The sequence below is a fragment of the Neopsephotus bourkii genome, unplaced genomic scaffold (assembly GCF_033783945.1).
Source record: "Neopsephotus bourkii isolate Nb327-2 ecotype Australia unplaced genomic scaffold, CSIRO-AGI_Nbou_v1 NB_168, whole genome shotgun sequence".
NCBI classification, from domain to species: Eukaryota; Metazoa; Chordata; class Aves; order Psittaciformes; family Psittacidae; genus Neopsephotus; species Neopsephotus bourkii.
Window position 1 is genome coordinate 14,752,744 of NW_026900684.1, and position 12,597 is coordinate 14,765,340.

Sequence of the window (12,597 nt, forward strand, 5' to 3'; positions counted from 1 at the left end):
AGATCTATTTCTCACCTGTCCTTGTGCATAATTACTGTACATTAATTGCATAGACCTGAAGCTGCAAATAAAACTACAGCTTAGTCATAGACACACCCAGTCTACAGCTACATCCCAAATGCCTACTTGACTTTGTGTAATGCATGGTATCTGGACTGATGAGAGCACATATCTTTCCTGGAAAGAGCATCCTCCTGAGGAAGCTCTGCAAGTTCCCTGCCAGTCACTGTCTCAGGCTCACCTCCCCAGTGCCTTTAGACAATCCTTTAATGAAACACGTCCCAAAGCTATGCAAAGCTGATGCCCTCCAGCATTTTTCAGACATTCTACTCTAGCTCACAAAAGGCACTAATATTTTCATCTAGGAAAACTGTAAGCATTTGAGTAGCAACCAAAAAGTCGTGTTCCCTTATTTCCTTCCCAGATTTTGTTTCAGGCTTTGACAGCTGGGACAAGCCAGCTCCGGAGCAGGCCGCATGGCTAGCCCAAAACAAATGGGTTTGGGTCTTGTGATTTGCCATGGCAATGTAATTCAGAAACCTTGGCTAAGACTAAACAGCTACCAGGCCCAAGAATTTAGTTCTTACATACAAGAAGACCAGCTGAAATTATCTATCTTTACCTTTTTTTACAGCCTTCTCCCCTTCTCATCACCTATTCTCTCCTCACCACCCTCCCCATACAAGCACTACAGTCTTAACATGGGTGGATGTTTTTCATCAGATTGTATAACAAGCAGGGAATGAGAAAAAAAGGCAAAACAAAACATAATTGTACAAATACATCTACTTGTTACACATCCTGTCTATCATAATCAGTAATTTGGAAACTAAAGATATAACTGTGTCTCAATTCAGCTGCGGACATTCTCTGTAGGAATAAATCTATTTTACACTGAACTTTTTTTCTCTCCAATCTCCAGTTTATATGGGCAACTTTTTCTTTTTCTTTTTTTTTAAACACCGTCCTCTGAAAGCACTGAATTTCATTAAAGCACTGAAGATTGTGCAACTGAATGAAACAAGCACATAAACATGTTGATGTTAGACAAGAGCTTTTTCCAGCCATAGACACTAACACTACAATTCACTTCAAGATGTCCAAGAGATAACTCCTTTAAACACTTTAAACACTTGTCCTTTTCTAAGAATCATGCATCAAAACCAGTTAAAGTGCTACAGACTGAGAAATTTATTACTGATGAGAGCTTAAGTCCAAAATACACACCTTGCAATATTCTCAGTAAGGACATGTGGGAGGTAGAACTATATATCCTATCAGGCTTTTATTAGACGGTTCTCCAAAATCTAAAACACACTTTACTTCACAATAACCTGAGTTGGAGTTTGCTTTGCCTTAAAAAAAAAATAAACCCAAACAAAACAAAAAAACACCAAAAAAAAAGAAAAATGCAAAGAAAACAAAAAAGAAGAAATTACGTTATAAACAACTAAGTGGTTCCAGGTTCAGCTGCTCAGAAACTAAAAGGAATGCAGTCACAAAAACATGTTGTGCTACATCATGGCATTCACAAACACATAAAATTTTACTACCAAATTACTCTGGACAGCAGGTCATCAAAACCTAAAATTTTTACTGCCAAATCCAGTATCTTTAGAAAAGAAAGTAAGAGAAGCTTAAGGACATACAAGACTTTCTTACAGAAATAGTACGCCAAACACTACTGATGCACAGAGACAGGAATCACATACAGCCCCTGTATGACAACGTAAGAGGAAAAAAAGGGATGTTTCTTTTAAAGGAGGCATATTCATTTGCTTAGATGCAAAATATTTAGGGCTAAAGATTCCTCTCTGCCATCATAGCAAACATTTCAATTTTGATCTGAAAAACTTTGTTCAACTGTCAAGAGGTATACGCACTCTCTACAAATCTGCTAAAACTTTGGTTTCCAAAGAAAATGCTAATTAGAAACTTACTGTTGGAAATATCAACAATTACTATTATGCAGATATGAAAAAATAACCGTATTTTTTCTTTGAACTACTGACTATACATATATATCTATATGTATCCACATATTGATTGACTGCTGACTTGGCTTCGCAAGCAAACATTTGGGAAGGGCTTTAACCATGCTTACTACAAGCAGGATGACCAAGGGCAAGTGGGATATGCAAATCTGGTTGGAAAAAAAAGGGTGCTTAGGCAATGAGGAAGTGCCCAACCAGGACCTTCATCTCCTGAGCGATCTTGAGCTACCCATGCGCTGGTCCACCTGCATGCAAGGTTGGATCTGCAGCTTCCCATGCACCTTGTCACCTACCGTTTCGACCCTCACCTGTCCATACAAACAAGTGAGAGTGAGCCCTTCCAGCCTGCGAAGTGGATTTTTTAGGTGAGGCACAGCTTGCGCAGAACTGGCCCCACCCTTTACACCTGAGGTTTAACTGCACACATATATATATATATATATATATATATATATCTCAAGTGACTGAACCAAGTATTTTTTAAAAGGTATCCTTAAATAGATTTGAATAAAAGGTAGCAGATAAAACTAAAATAAAATAAAATATCAGGTATGTGTGTCAAGTAAAACTCAATTCAGAAATTTTTCCAGGCAGATTTTAAGCCCTTTTATCATTAATTTCGCATCAAATTAAAGTAGTAGGATGACTGGCAAATGAAGAATGACTCAAGATGAACTGCCAGTTGTAATAACCCAGTTTCCATTTAAACAGCGAGATGGCCGTAGGCTTTGAGAATTTGTCACTACCATGTACACCCGCTGATAGTAAGGTAAAGGCAGATGAGATGAGCCTATTTTAAACGTGCTCTATTTTATCCCTTTGGTCATAAAAAAAAAAAAAAATCCATAGAGATATTATGAAAACTAAAAACTTCTTTTAAAAAATAGAAGAGAAAAAATACTGTGTTTGTACAGGGCACAGATAATTCTTTTTAGCATTGCATACAAGCAATAGAAAATCAGCTTTTTATAAGTACAGCTGACAGGGCAGATATGCACAAAATTCTCATAATGAAAAGGTTTTGATTAAATAAACAGGGCATCTATGTTAGTTTTCATATGAGTACATAAGATGAAGTTTTAGCTTATCCACATTGAGACATTAAGTTGTGCCACAGGGATGTCACTCGGACAAGTCAATTAACAGCTCCAACAGTTGCAGCTATTTTAATAGATTTTTCTACTGAACACAAGATTAGCACCCAATTCCAGATTTCAAGGCAAGTCATGCCACTCTTGGGGGAAAAAAAAAAAGGAAAAGTTGTAACTTAGAGCCCAAATTTAATGCTTTCACCTAATGAAGAGATTCAAGTGATAAATGCTGCATGTTCAATAGAAAAAAACTTCGGTTGTATGCGATAAGTTTATTTCCCATAGCTCGTAACTGAGTGGATTGATTCTAAGCTGGCTATCATATTGCTTATCTCCTGTAGCACTCGAAGAATTTTTCCAATGTGTACACTATAAAAGGGATTCTAGGGTTTTATTAGGGAAATACATCTTAAATACACATGCTGAATTTGTGGGACAAAACAAAGGATTCCTCCAAGTTCATTATCCTAAAAAACAGAACAATGAAATTAGACTACAGGTTCCATGGGATTTTCTTACCAAGTAGATCTCAAATTATTCATTAAAATAAAATGTAAAGCTATAACTCAAGAGTAACAGAACATATATTTCTGGCTTCAAAATACTGATTTTTTTTTTTTTATTCAATGTCAACTTTCAGGTTGAGCCCATTAAACATTAAATCAGGAATGTTAAATGCTACAACAAGCAAGCACATTTTGCAGTAGCATCTATATCCAGAAACTGCCAAACTGCCCATTAAATATACTGAATAAATCATGGCAAAAAAAATGTCAAGAACTGAGTAAATAGGAATGACAGGCAAACTACCAAAGTGAAGATGAAACCACATGAAAGGAGTGACAAAGGAAATCAGTGCAAAAGAATTGCAAAAAGCACTTCAAGTTAACCCAGATTTCACAATTTTCTGCTAGTGCATTTTATTTCCTGGCAACTTTTGCCTGCCTTGAGTATATGTGTAACTAGCAGCCTTGATCCTTTCAGCATGTAATGTAAATTAAGCCAAGAGTTAGAATAAGCCAAAATATTGAGTTTAAACAGAAATTCTAGTACACATAATGGACACAAACCAACTGTTTAGAAAAGGACAAACCAGCACAATGGTCACTAGCAAATTAGTCTGCAAAATGAGTGAATATTACATTGGTCTAAATGAAGTTATCTATAGATTTTGACCCTGTGCAATTTCTATACATAAATGATTACTGGGTTTCATTAGAAATTAGTTTCACTTTGCTGAATGGTCAAGGTTTAGCATTAAAATTTGTTCAATCACATCTTCCTCCTGATGGTCAGCGTAGGAAAAAATACACATGTATAAAAGAAGGCACACAGGTGCATTTTTTGTACAACTAAATGTTCAAATAATGCCAGATAACACAGACAAGTCTGCATGTCTAGGGGCAGTAAGTGAATGTCTGATTAACCTTTTGTTTCAATAAGTGGCTTTCATGAATGCAGCAATTGCAGTCCTCAGATCTCTACTGTAAATCTGGGCTGACATCAGATCCCAACCCTGCTAATTATAAGCCGTGTTAGATATGTCAAATTGGCACCTCTGGCACGAAAAGCTGGTCGCTACTAGTTTGACAAAATTGATGTGAGACTAAATGACAACATATTCTAATGAGAAGACATCCTATGTAGCATAATTCTATATAGGATCACTGGTTAAAAAAATTAACACAACACATATCACCAAGCAAGAGTCACTGCTAGCTCCCTCCCTGGCACCAGCAAATTTCTGCACTGTTTGACAATGAAAACAAAGTGGTTCGTTTATGTTTACAGACTATGAGCTGGGTGAGAGAGTTGGCATTAAACACTGTTCTTAGCACGGTTGAAATGAATTAATTCTTTCAACGTTATACAAAAGGAAGTAAAAATACTTACTAGTATAGAACTTCATTTGCTTCATGCCTTTCATATCTAACAGTTTCACACATCAGTCTGAAAGAGAAGGAAAGAAGTCATTTTTAATTATGATTCCTATCAGTGTCACAAAGACTTCACTTTCTGAAGTTAGTCAGCATTTTGACCATGCCTCCAGCTCTTGCAGAAACTAACCACCAATTTAAAGCTAATCTGATTTTTAGCTTATGAGAACAAATTGTTAAATCTACGCATTTAAGTTATTAGTTCATCCAAGATCAGATTTGATCTAGGATTCTAGATGCAATTGTTCCCATAAAGAAAAAAAAAAAAGTCTGGAAAATGGGTAAAGTGATATTGGTCTCATTTTATAAAGTGATCTGATAAATTAAGTTGCTGTATAAGGAAACAATTCAGAATTTTAGAAAATAGATGGAAATCTATGATATGTGACACTAATCAGATATAACAGGATAAAAACTGCTCCCTTTTTCAAGTCAGATAAATCTATCTATTTCTCAATAGATGAAACAAGGAATTACATTGCAAGGTAAACTGATGCTTCTCATTTTGCAAAATTTCAGCAACTTAAAAAATTTCCATGAGATTTTAGTGCTGAGACCCCAGAGGGCTCAAAGCAGAAAGAATTTCCTGCAGGAAAATCCTGTCTACAGGGGAGGATTAAAGCACTTTTGCATTCATGGTCTGACTGACAAATGTGCCGTAACAGAGAGTAACTATAATAGTACTTACTAATATTAGGAAATACATGTTAATTTGGCACAAAAAAAATCAGCATGCCATTTCTGTCTATTAAGGAAATGGAGCCTGTAAATTGCTGGGAAAGGGGGGTGGGAAGGAAACAACCCCTCTCCCTCGCTTCTCTTGGACTTTCTCTGGCTCTAAAACAGGCTGCAAACACCAAGGCTATTTGACAGACAGACAGATTTGCCTAAGAGGCTCATGTGAACATTCAAACGAGGAACTGTATTTAAATTTGGGAAAGAAATTCTCATTCCTCGCAGGATCAATGATCAGAACCTCAGCACACCAATGAATGGCTGCCTACAATGATATCCTAAGCAGACAAATGTGCTCAAGAATTCATGCTCAGGCAAAAAACCCAAAAAACGTTTATCTGAGGACTGGAAGAGTTGGTCTGGGTTTGATGTGACTTTTAAAAGGCTTCTTACTCCTCTCTCTCATCATTTCCTAGATCATGCATTTCAATAGCCAAGAGGCTCCTATAAAAGTTACCTTAGCACTCATTTCTCTCAGGATTTTGCTTATTAATTCAGCCTAAGAAATACTGTTTTTTCTGTCCAGAAGTGGCAGGCTTATTTGATTAAAAATAACCTACCATGGCCTTTCCCCTGTCTCCGTATTTTAGATCTACTCTTTAGACCATCTGTGACATCCTTTCTTATAGGCAATGTCTATACTATATGTAATTATTTATTATGTTTTGTAGATCAATTTCACCTAATGAAACATCTTGCATCCTGGCACAGCAAAAAAGCTTTCTGAACCACAGAATCTTTTCTTTTTCAGACACTGGTCCCCTCCATAAAATCAGGACTTGACAAAACTCTTCACAGACACCAAAAGCTACTGCCTACTTCTACCTCCTGGATTCTCCTCTCTCTGATCCTGCGGTTTGAGAGGGAACAGGGGATGGTCATGAGGTTACTAGTGAGACAATAGCAGAAGAAAAGTCACTGCTGGAAGTAAGATTTAAAAATCAAAATGCTGCTGAAGGACAGTCTGTGCCCTGCTGGTCTGAAACGATACTGGGCAATGGGCCATGTAAGAGTAGGAGTTACAGGAAACAGAGTCACTTTAACAAGCAAGTTTTGTCCCCCTCAAATACAGAATGAAGGAAGTACATTCTTGATGAAGTCATGCAAGTTGGCCACTGACACTGCCCGAGTTTTACAGCATCTTGGTCCCATTATGAGGACAGTAACAGGGGAGAAAATTCCTCTTACAGAATGCAGCCAAGTGTTTCAATTCTTGTGTTAAAAGTTAGATATAACAGTGACCAAGTAGTACAAGCTAGATTGCTTCCTCAAATACTTGAAAAATTTAATTAGTTCTGGTTAATACTGGTGTCCGCTTTTTCCTCAAACATGATCTTTGTCTGCTTCCTAAACAAATGTAATAAATTCAAGATGAGATCATCATCAGGCTGTCAGTTATTCACTACTAGAGGCTATATTTAATACATTAATTTTTAATGCATCTCAGAGGGGTTTGTGGCATCCCACCACCAAAAGAAATGTTGTATCCTAAAGGGTACTATAAAAGCTGTCTGTCCCACGTCTGCTGAGAGCCCAGCCTTTTCCATGTATGGTACTGTAAACAGAAGCTCTCTTCTAGGAATTCACTGTGCTGCGAGAGCGAGTTCCACACATTCCTCAGCAAGAAACTCATTCTGCACAGGAAGCCAAGAAGCACATACCATGCAACCATATGTGCGCACTTTGATCTTTGTAAACAAGTTAACGTCAGTTCAACTCCAGCTACACAAAACTTGATGTGCTAAGAGTTGCATACAATTGCACGGCACAAAATACTTTAACTGAATGGGATTGTGGCCTCCTTCCAAAGCAAAAGTAATTACAGAAACTCCTTTGAAGTCAACAATTCACATTTCACATTGCAATGTGTCTTGAGCACTTCGGGGGAAAAGAAAACCTCGCCTTTTATTTTCTGCAAATTACAGAATACTGGCTTGGGAATGTGGACTCTGACAGAATGACAAAGCAAGAGACCAGAAAGTGGAACCTAAACCAGCATTAGTCAAGTCAAAGTTGCTTCAGCATCTTCAGATGTGGCAAATGCTGGCAAACTCCAGGATGCAAAATAACAGTAATTCATCCTCTCTCCCTATAGAGCATACAGGAGAGGCACTGGCCTTCTCCTCTACCTGCCAGCCTCACACCATGTCCCAGTACCCTTAGAAACCTCTGCTGTAGATGTCTACCTGACAACAACCAAAACAGTAACTTAAAAATCAAGCAAACACAAATCTTTACAAAAAACAGGAAGTTCTTCTGGAAGTTCTCACTTCAATTTATTTGCTTCATGAAGCATTTCAATTAAACAAAGTGGTGACATTTATTAGTAATCTTTTACTAAGTATCATTTACATACATAATTTGTCAAAACATCCACATGAAAGCAGATATAAATTGACACAGAAGCTGAGTAACAGACCCTGTTCTTGCAATTATTATGTTACATAAACAATTTGGACTATGTATGGACTTTCATTCGGGAGTGGAACTTGTACCCTTTATGTAAAGCATCTACTTCTAGCCCAGAAGTTTGGAAAAAAACCAAACACATCCATAACAGAAATCAAAAGAAACAAATAAGCATACACATATGCACACATACAAGGACAAAGTCTTAGGACAATAAAGAAGGGAAAAATTTGATGCAGTGATAGCCAGCTTTTCAGTTTGAGGTAGGGTACACAAGAGTAGTGTATAGTTACCAAAGCTACTGTTCCTTTGATTTGTCAGTGCATTAACACATATATATATATACATATGTGCACGTGCACTCAGTGATAATGTACCATACCTTAGCTGATGCTCCCTCAGATTAGACAAAGCTTCCATTCCATGTAAATAGGAATATACGATCTCCAAATCCTACAAACATAAAGAAAACATTATTAGGATTCTCAATTCGGTACAGGCTGTTAAAATAGTTTCTGCAGAGCATTCAGAACTCTCCTAATAGGGGCAGCAGAAATATTTGAAATAACACATTTACAAGAGATTAAAGACAAGTAGCAGGAATACCTTTGATTCTACCTTGGAACCTGACATGGAGAAGAATGATGGTATGTCCACATCAGAAAATACAAACACAGAAACCTTTCTGCTTTTGCTGTCATTACATCCAGGAAACAAGCCTGGTCCAGAATTCCAGTGAGCTACTTTGCAACTACCGCTGTCCTGCTTCTCAATGCCAACATACCCAAAAACCTTATTTTATAAAGCAAACTCATAGAAATTTGTCTTTTTATGTTCAGGATAAGTACAAAATAGTCTAACAAAATACCACATTTACATAAACATTTATAAACTTGTATCCTCTTCAAATAGAAGGTAAACCACAAGCTTCACCAAGAAGTTGGCATGAACAGAAAATTCTTGGCGTGAGATAATAAGAAAAATCATAAAGACAATCCTAGTTACATGAAGCATTGCATTCAACCATTGCAAGCCTCCAAGATCCACCTCACAAAACAACATTAATAAAGACATGAAAACAACATCCAAGACTAAAACTTCCTAAGGTGCAGCTATGGAAACACTAATGTCAGTCTAGAGGCTTTGCTAATGTTATACGGCACTTAAGAGAAAATTTCAGCACAGCCCACAACTTCTAGAGTGATTTCACTTTTGCTTATGGATTTCATGCTGTTTCATCATCAGTTTTTTTAAACTTGCTAGTTAAGAGACAATGTATTATCCCTAATTCACTGAAAATCAGAGCAGTGGCTTGCAACCAGTAGTCAATGCTGACAAAGTTGAGAATAAGCTAACACCACTCTCAGTAACAATACCACTCTCATAACCTACTGTAAGATGATGTTTTCAAGTAATGGAATATATCAAAGCTATAAATTTATAAAAGATTTGGTCACTGGGAAATATTTGTATATATAAAATTGATCATGAAGTACAGAAATACTATTTTCAGACACAATGAAACAGTGCTAGATGTGGTATTTGGGCAAAAATGTTAGGAGTGGAGTCACACAGAGAACTTGAATTTAAGTAAGAAAAATACAAATAAAATCTACAAATAAAATAGTTAAATACTGTGCTTGTTTAAATCATGATACAGATCAGAAAAGATACCAGGAGTTACACTCAATGGTTAAGACTAAACAGGTGTCTTTCATTCAGTATTGAAAAGAACATCTTTCACTCGCACTGAAAAAAATGCAAATACTCAGTTTGAAAAGTAGAAGAAAAGCACAAACCAAAACACTGATTTTTCTGGTCCTTCTGTGCCCTTGCTCTCCAGAGGCTTTTGTCCTCCTGTGAGGAGCAGAGGACACATCGAGGATAAAAGTAACTATGCATGGTTTGGGATGGAGGGACCTTGCACATAGAAGGCTTTGAAGAGAAAATACAGTAGTTGCTTGCCTTCTGCCCATGCACTCCACACACACACACACCCTTTTTTGGTAAATACTAATGAAAGCATGCAAAAGGGCACATCTGCCAGTCAGTGACCTGCTCACTTGTCACACAGGCTGGGGGTGAGCAGAGGCTCCCAGGAGCAGCATCAGGGAAGATGCACCCCAGCAGATCCCATGCACCGCTTCTGCTCACCAGATGTGCCAGACTCTGAGGCACAAGCCATCAGCTGCCATGGGAAGCTGGGCGTGGATCACTGGGGATCAGATCCCTACAGCAGTGGATTACGTGGAAAAGAGTCTGGCCACAAGGTACTACTGTAATTCATTTCCAACAAGCAGACAGAAGACTAGGAGAGTAACCTTCTGCCACTAGCTTGCATTGTAGCTTTAGCTGCAGTGAAGGATTCACTGACAAATGAAGAACCACTAAGGATGCTGGCTTACAGGGATTCACAGACCTAAAAGTGGAAGTGTGTCGTAAAAGGCACCCATGAACATCTGGTTTCCAAAACCTAGTGACCAACCTTGCAGATGTACAAAGCAATCAAGAACAAAGGTTATGAGCGTTGTAGAGAAATGCAGCTGAACTGACTCAAAACAGGCAGGATACATGAAATCACTGAAGGGAGTCATTCTGACCAGTTTCGCAAGCAACTGGCAAGGTAACATTAGTGAACACTTCTTACAAAATAGTCTTTATTCAGAATACAAGCATACTTGTCAAATACTGGCAAACACAACATCCCATAGGGGGCCACACCAGGAACTGCAGGTAGTGGAGACACTTGAGTTTAAAAAAAAAAAAAAAAAAAAAAAAAAAAGATCTTTGAAAGAAAGAAATCCAGAGAGATCTAAAAAAAATAGAAGGTAAGAGGAAAAAATAATTTTTAAAACCCAAACCAAAGCACAGCTCTGCCTCTGCTTCCATCAGGGTCACAGGCTGCAGCCACACAGGGATAAATTTGAAGACATCTTATCACAGAGAAAATTAAGGTGGGGGCTTTTATTCGCAAAAAAAAAAAAGCAGCAAGAAAACAGGAGTCCAGACAGTGGGGTCCTACCAAAACAAAATCATTGCAGCTGCTGTGCACTGGCTGTTTCTGAAAAGCGCTGCAGGCCGTTCTTTAAGCTGTCTCTTTCGAGGTGTCTAGCAGGGAACAGCTCCCCCTAGCATCAAAAGTATGGCATTGAAATTTAAGTAACAACCAGCGTTATTCCTTCCAGTTAAATTCTCTGTAACACTGCAATCTACAGAAAACTACAGTAAGAGTCAAAAGAGCTGAATATGTTTTCATATATTGTCAGTAGACGATGCACGCTTCTCGTCAGTCTGTAGCACTGAAGAGCTGGAAAGCAATTTGACAAAAAGTAATGATAGTATCAAGTCATTGTCATTAGGTCACCTCTGTTTTCCGTTTATCTCAGGAAAACCTATGCTTTGCTTACTTAACAAGCACTCAATGTCAAACACAAGTAGATTTTTCAATTTCTTAATTACAAGTGAATTAATGGAATGTGAGAGTCCTTCCGAAATATTTCTCCCAAGTGTTGTAAAATCCCGAAGAGATTCCAAATGCTTGAAATGATGGTTTAATGAAAGCTATTTCACAAAAATAACACATACACACACAAAACTGAGGCATGTAAACTAAGACAGTTTGTTAATTTTGATATCCTATCTACTTGACAAAAAAAAGCTACACTTTTGAAATTCTCAGGAAAAGAAGTTTGCCTTTCGAGCAGGCCTGTGTGATTTATGCCAGCTAGCTGAGCAAATTCAGCCGCAGTGTGACTTACACAAACATTTCTGCTAGCTCGCAGTGCTCCCGAAAGCTGCCTCTAACTAACCCAAAGAGTACATAAAAGCATGCAGGTGACAGAGCAGCAGTTTGATGGGGTTTTGTACTCAACACATGGATTCAAACTGCCACAAGGTGGCAGACTGAGACATCAGAACTTCAGAGCCATTCCTTAGTTTTTCCTTTTATTCTTTAAAATACAACTTTATAACAGTTTATGAATGTCAAGATGAACAAAGCTAAGCCTCATGCTACAACTGGTTAAATGTTCTGCTCCAGGAAGGACTATTTATACAAAAGCACAGAGGAATCACCAGCTTCTTGTTTCCTGTTTTATCCAACCAGCAGAACTTAAAAACTAATAAATTTAGCAAAAGCAATGCAAAGTAGCTGATCTTGCTACAAGAATCAAGCTCTACACATAGGCTGTGGCAACAGATTGAAAAAAAAAATCTCAATGGAAACTCCAGAACCAAAAATTAAATGCAAAGCACAAATTAGTGCAGGTTTCAAAGCATGTTTTCATTTAAATTAAGTCTAGAAGACTGAAATCTAATCTACGCTTAAATTTGTCCTGCAGCCAGAGTGGTATGCTTGGGTTGCTGTGTATGAAGCAGCCTGAAATTTGTTTAATTCACTGTTATTTCTTAATTTGTTTGTTTCTGTGGTGT

At 37.7% G+C, this 12,597-nt stretch overlaps 1 protein-coding gene across 6 annotated transcripts in view; it reads right to left on the reverse strand.

Annotated features, from left to right (window-relative positions):
* Window positions 1-12,597, reverse strand: part of RAPGEF2 (Rap guanine nucleotide exchange factor 2) — a 191,829-nt gene that overhangs the window by 122,578 nt on the left and 56,654 nt on the right. For all 6 annotated transcript variants that reach the window (XM_061373325.1, XM_061373314.1, XM_061373376.1 and 3 more), the window contains exons 2-3: window positions 8,549-8,619; window positions 4,979-5,035 (exon numbers count right to left, since the gene is read on the reverse strand). In XM_061373325.1, the coding sequence (XP_061229309.1) occupies window positions 4,979-5,035; window positions 8,549-8,619 (128 nt within the window). The remainder of the gene's footprint in view (window positions 1-4,978; window positions 5,036-8,548; window positions 8,620-12,597) is intronic.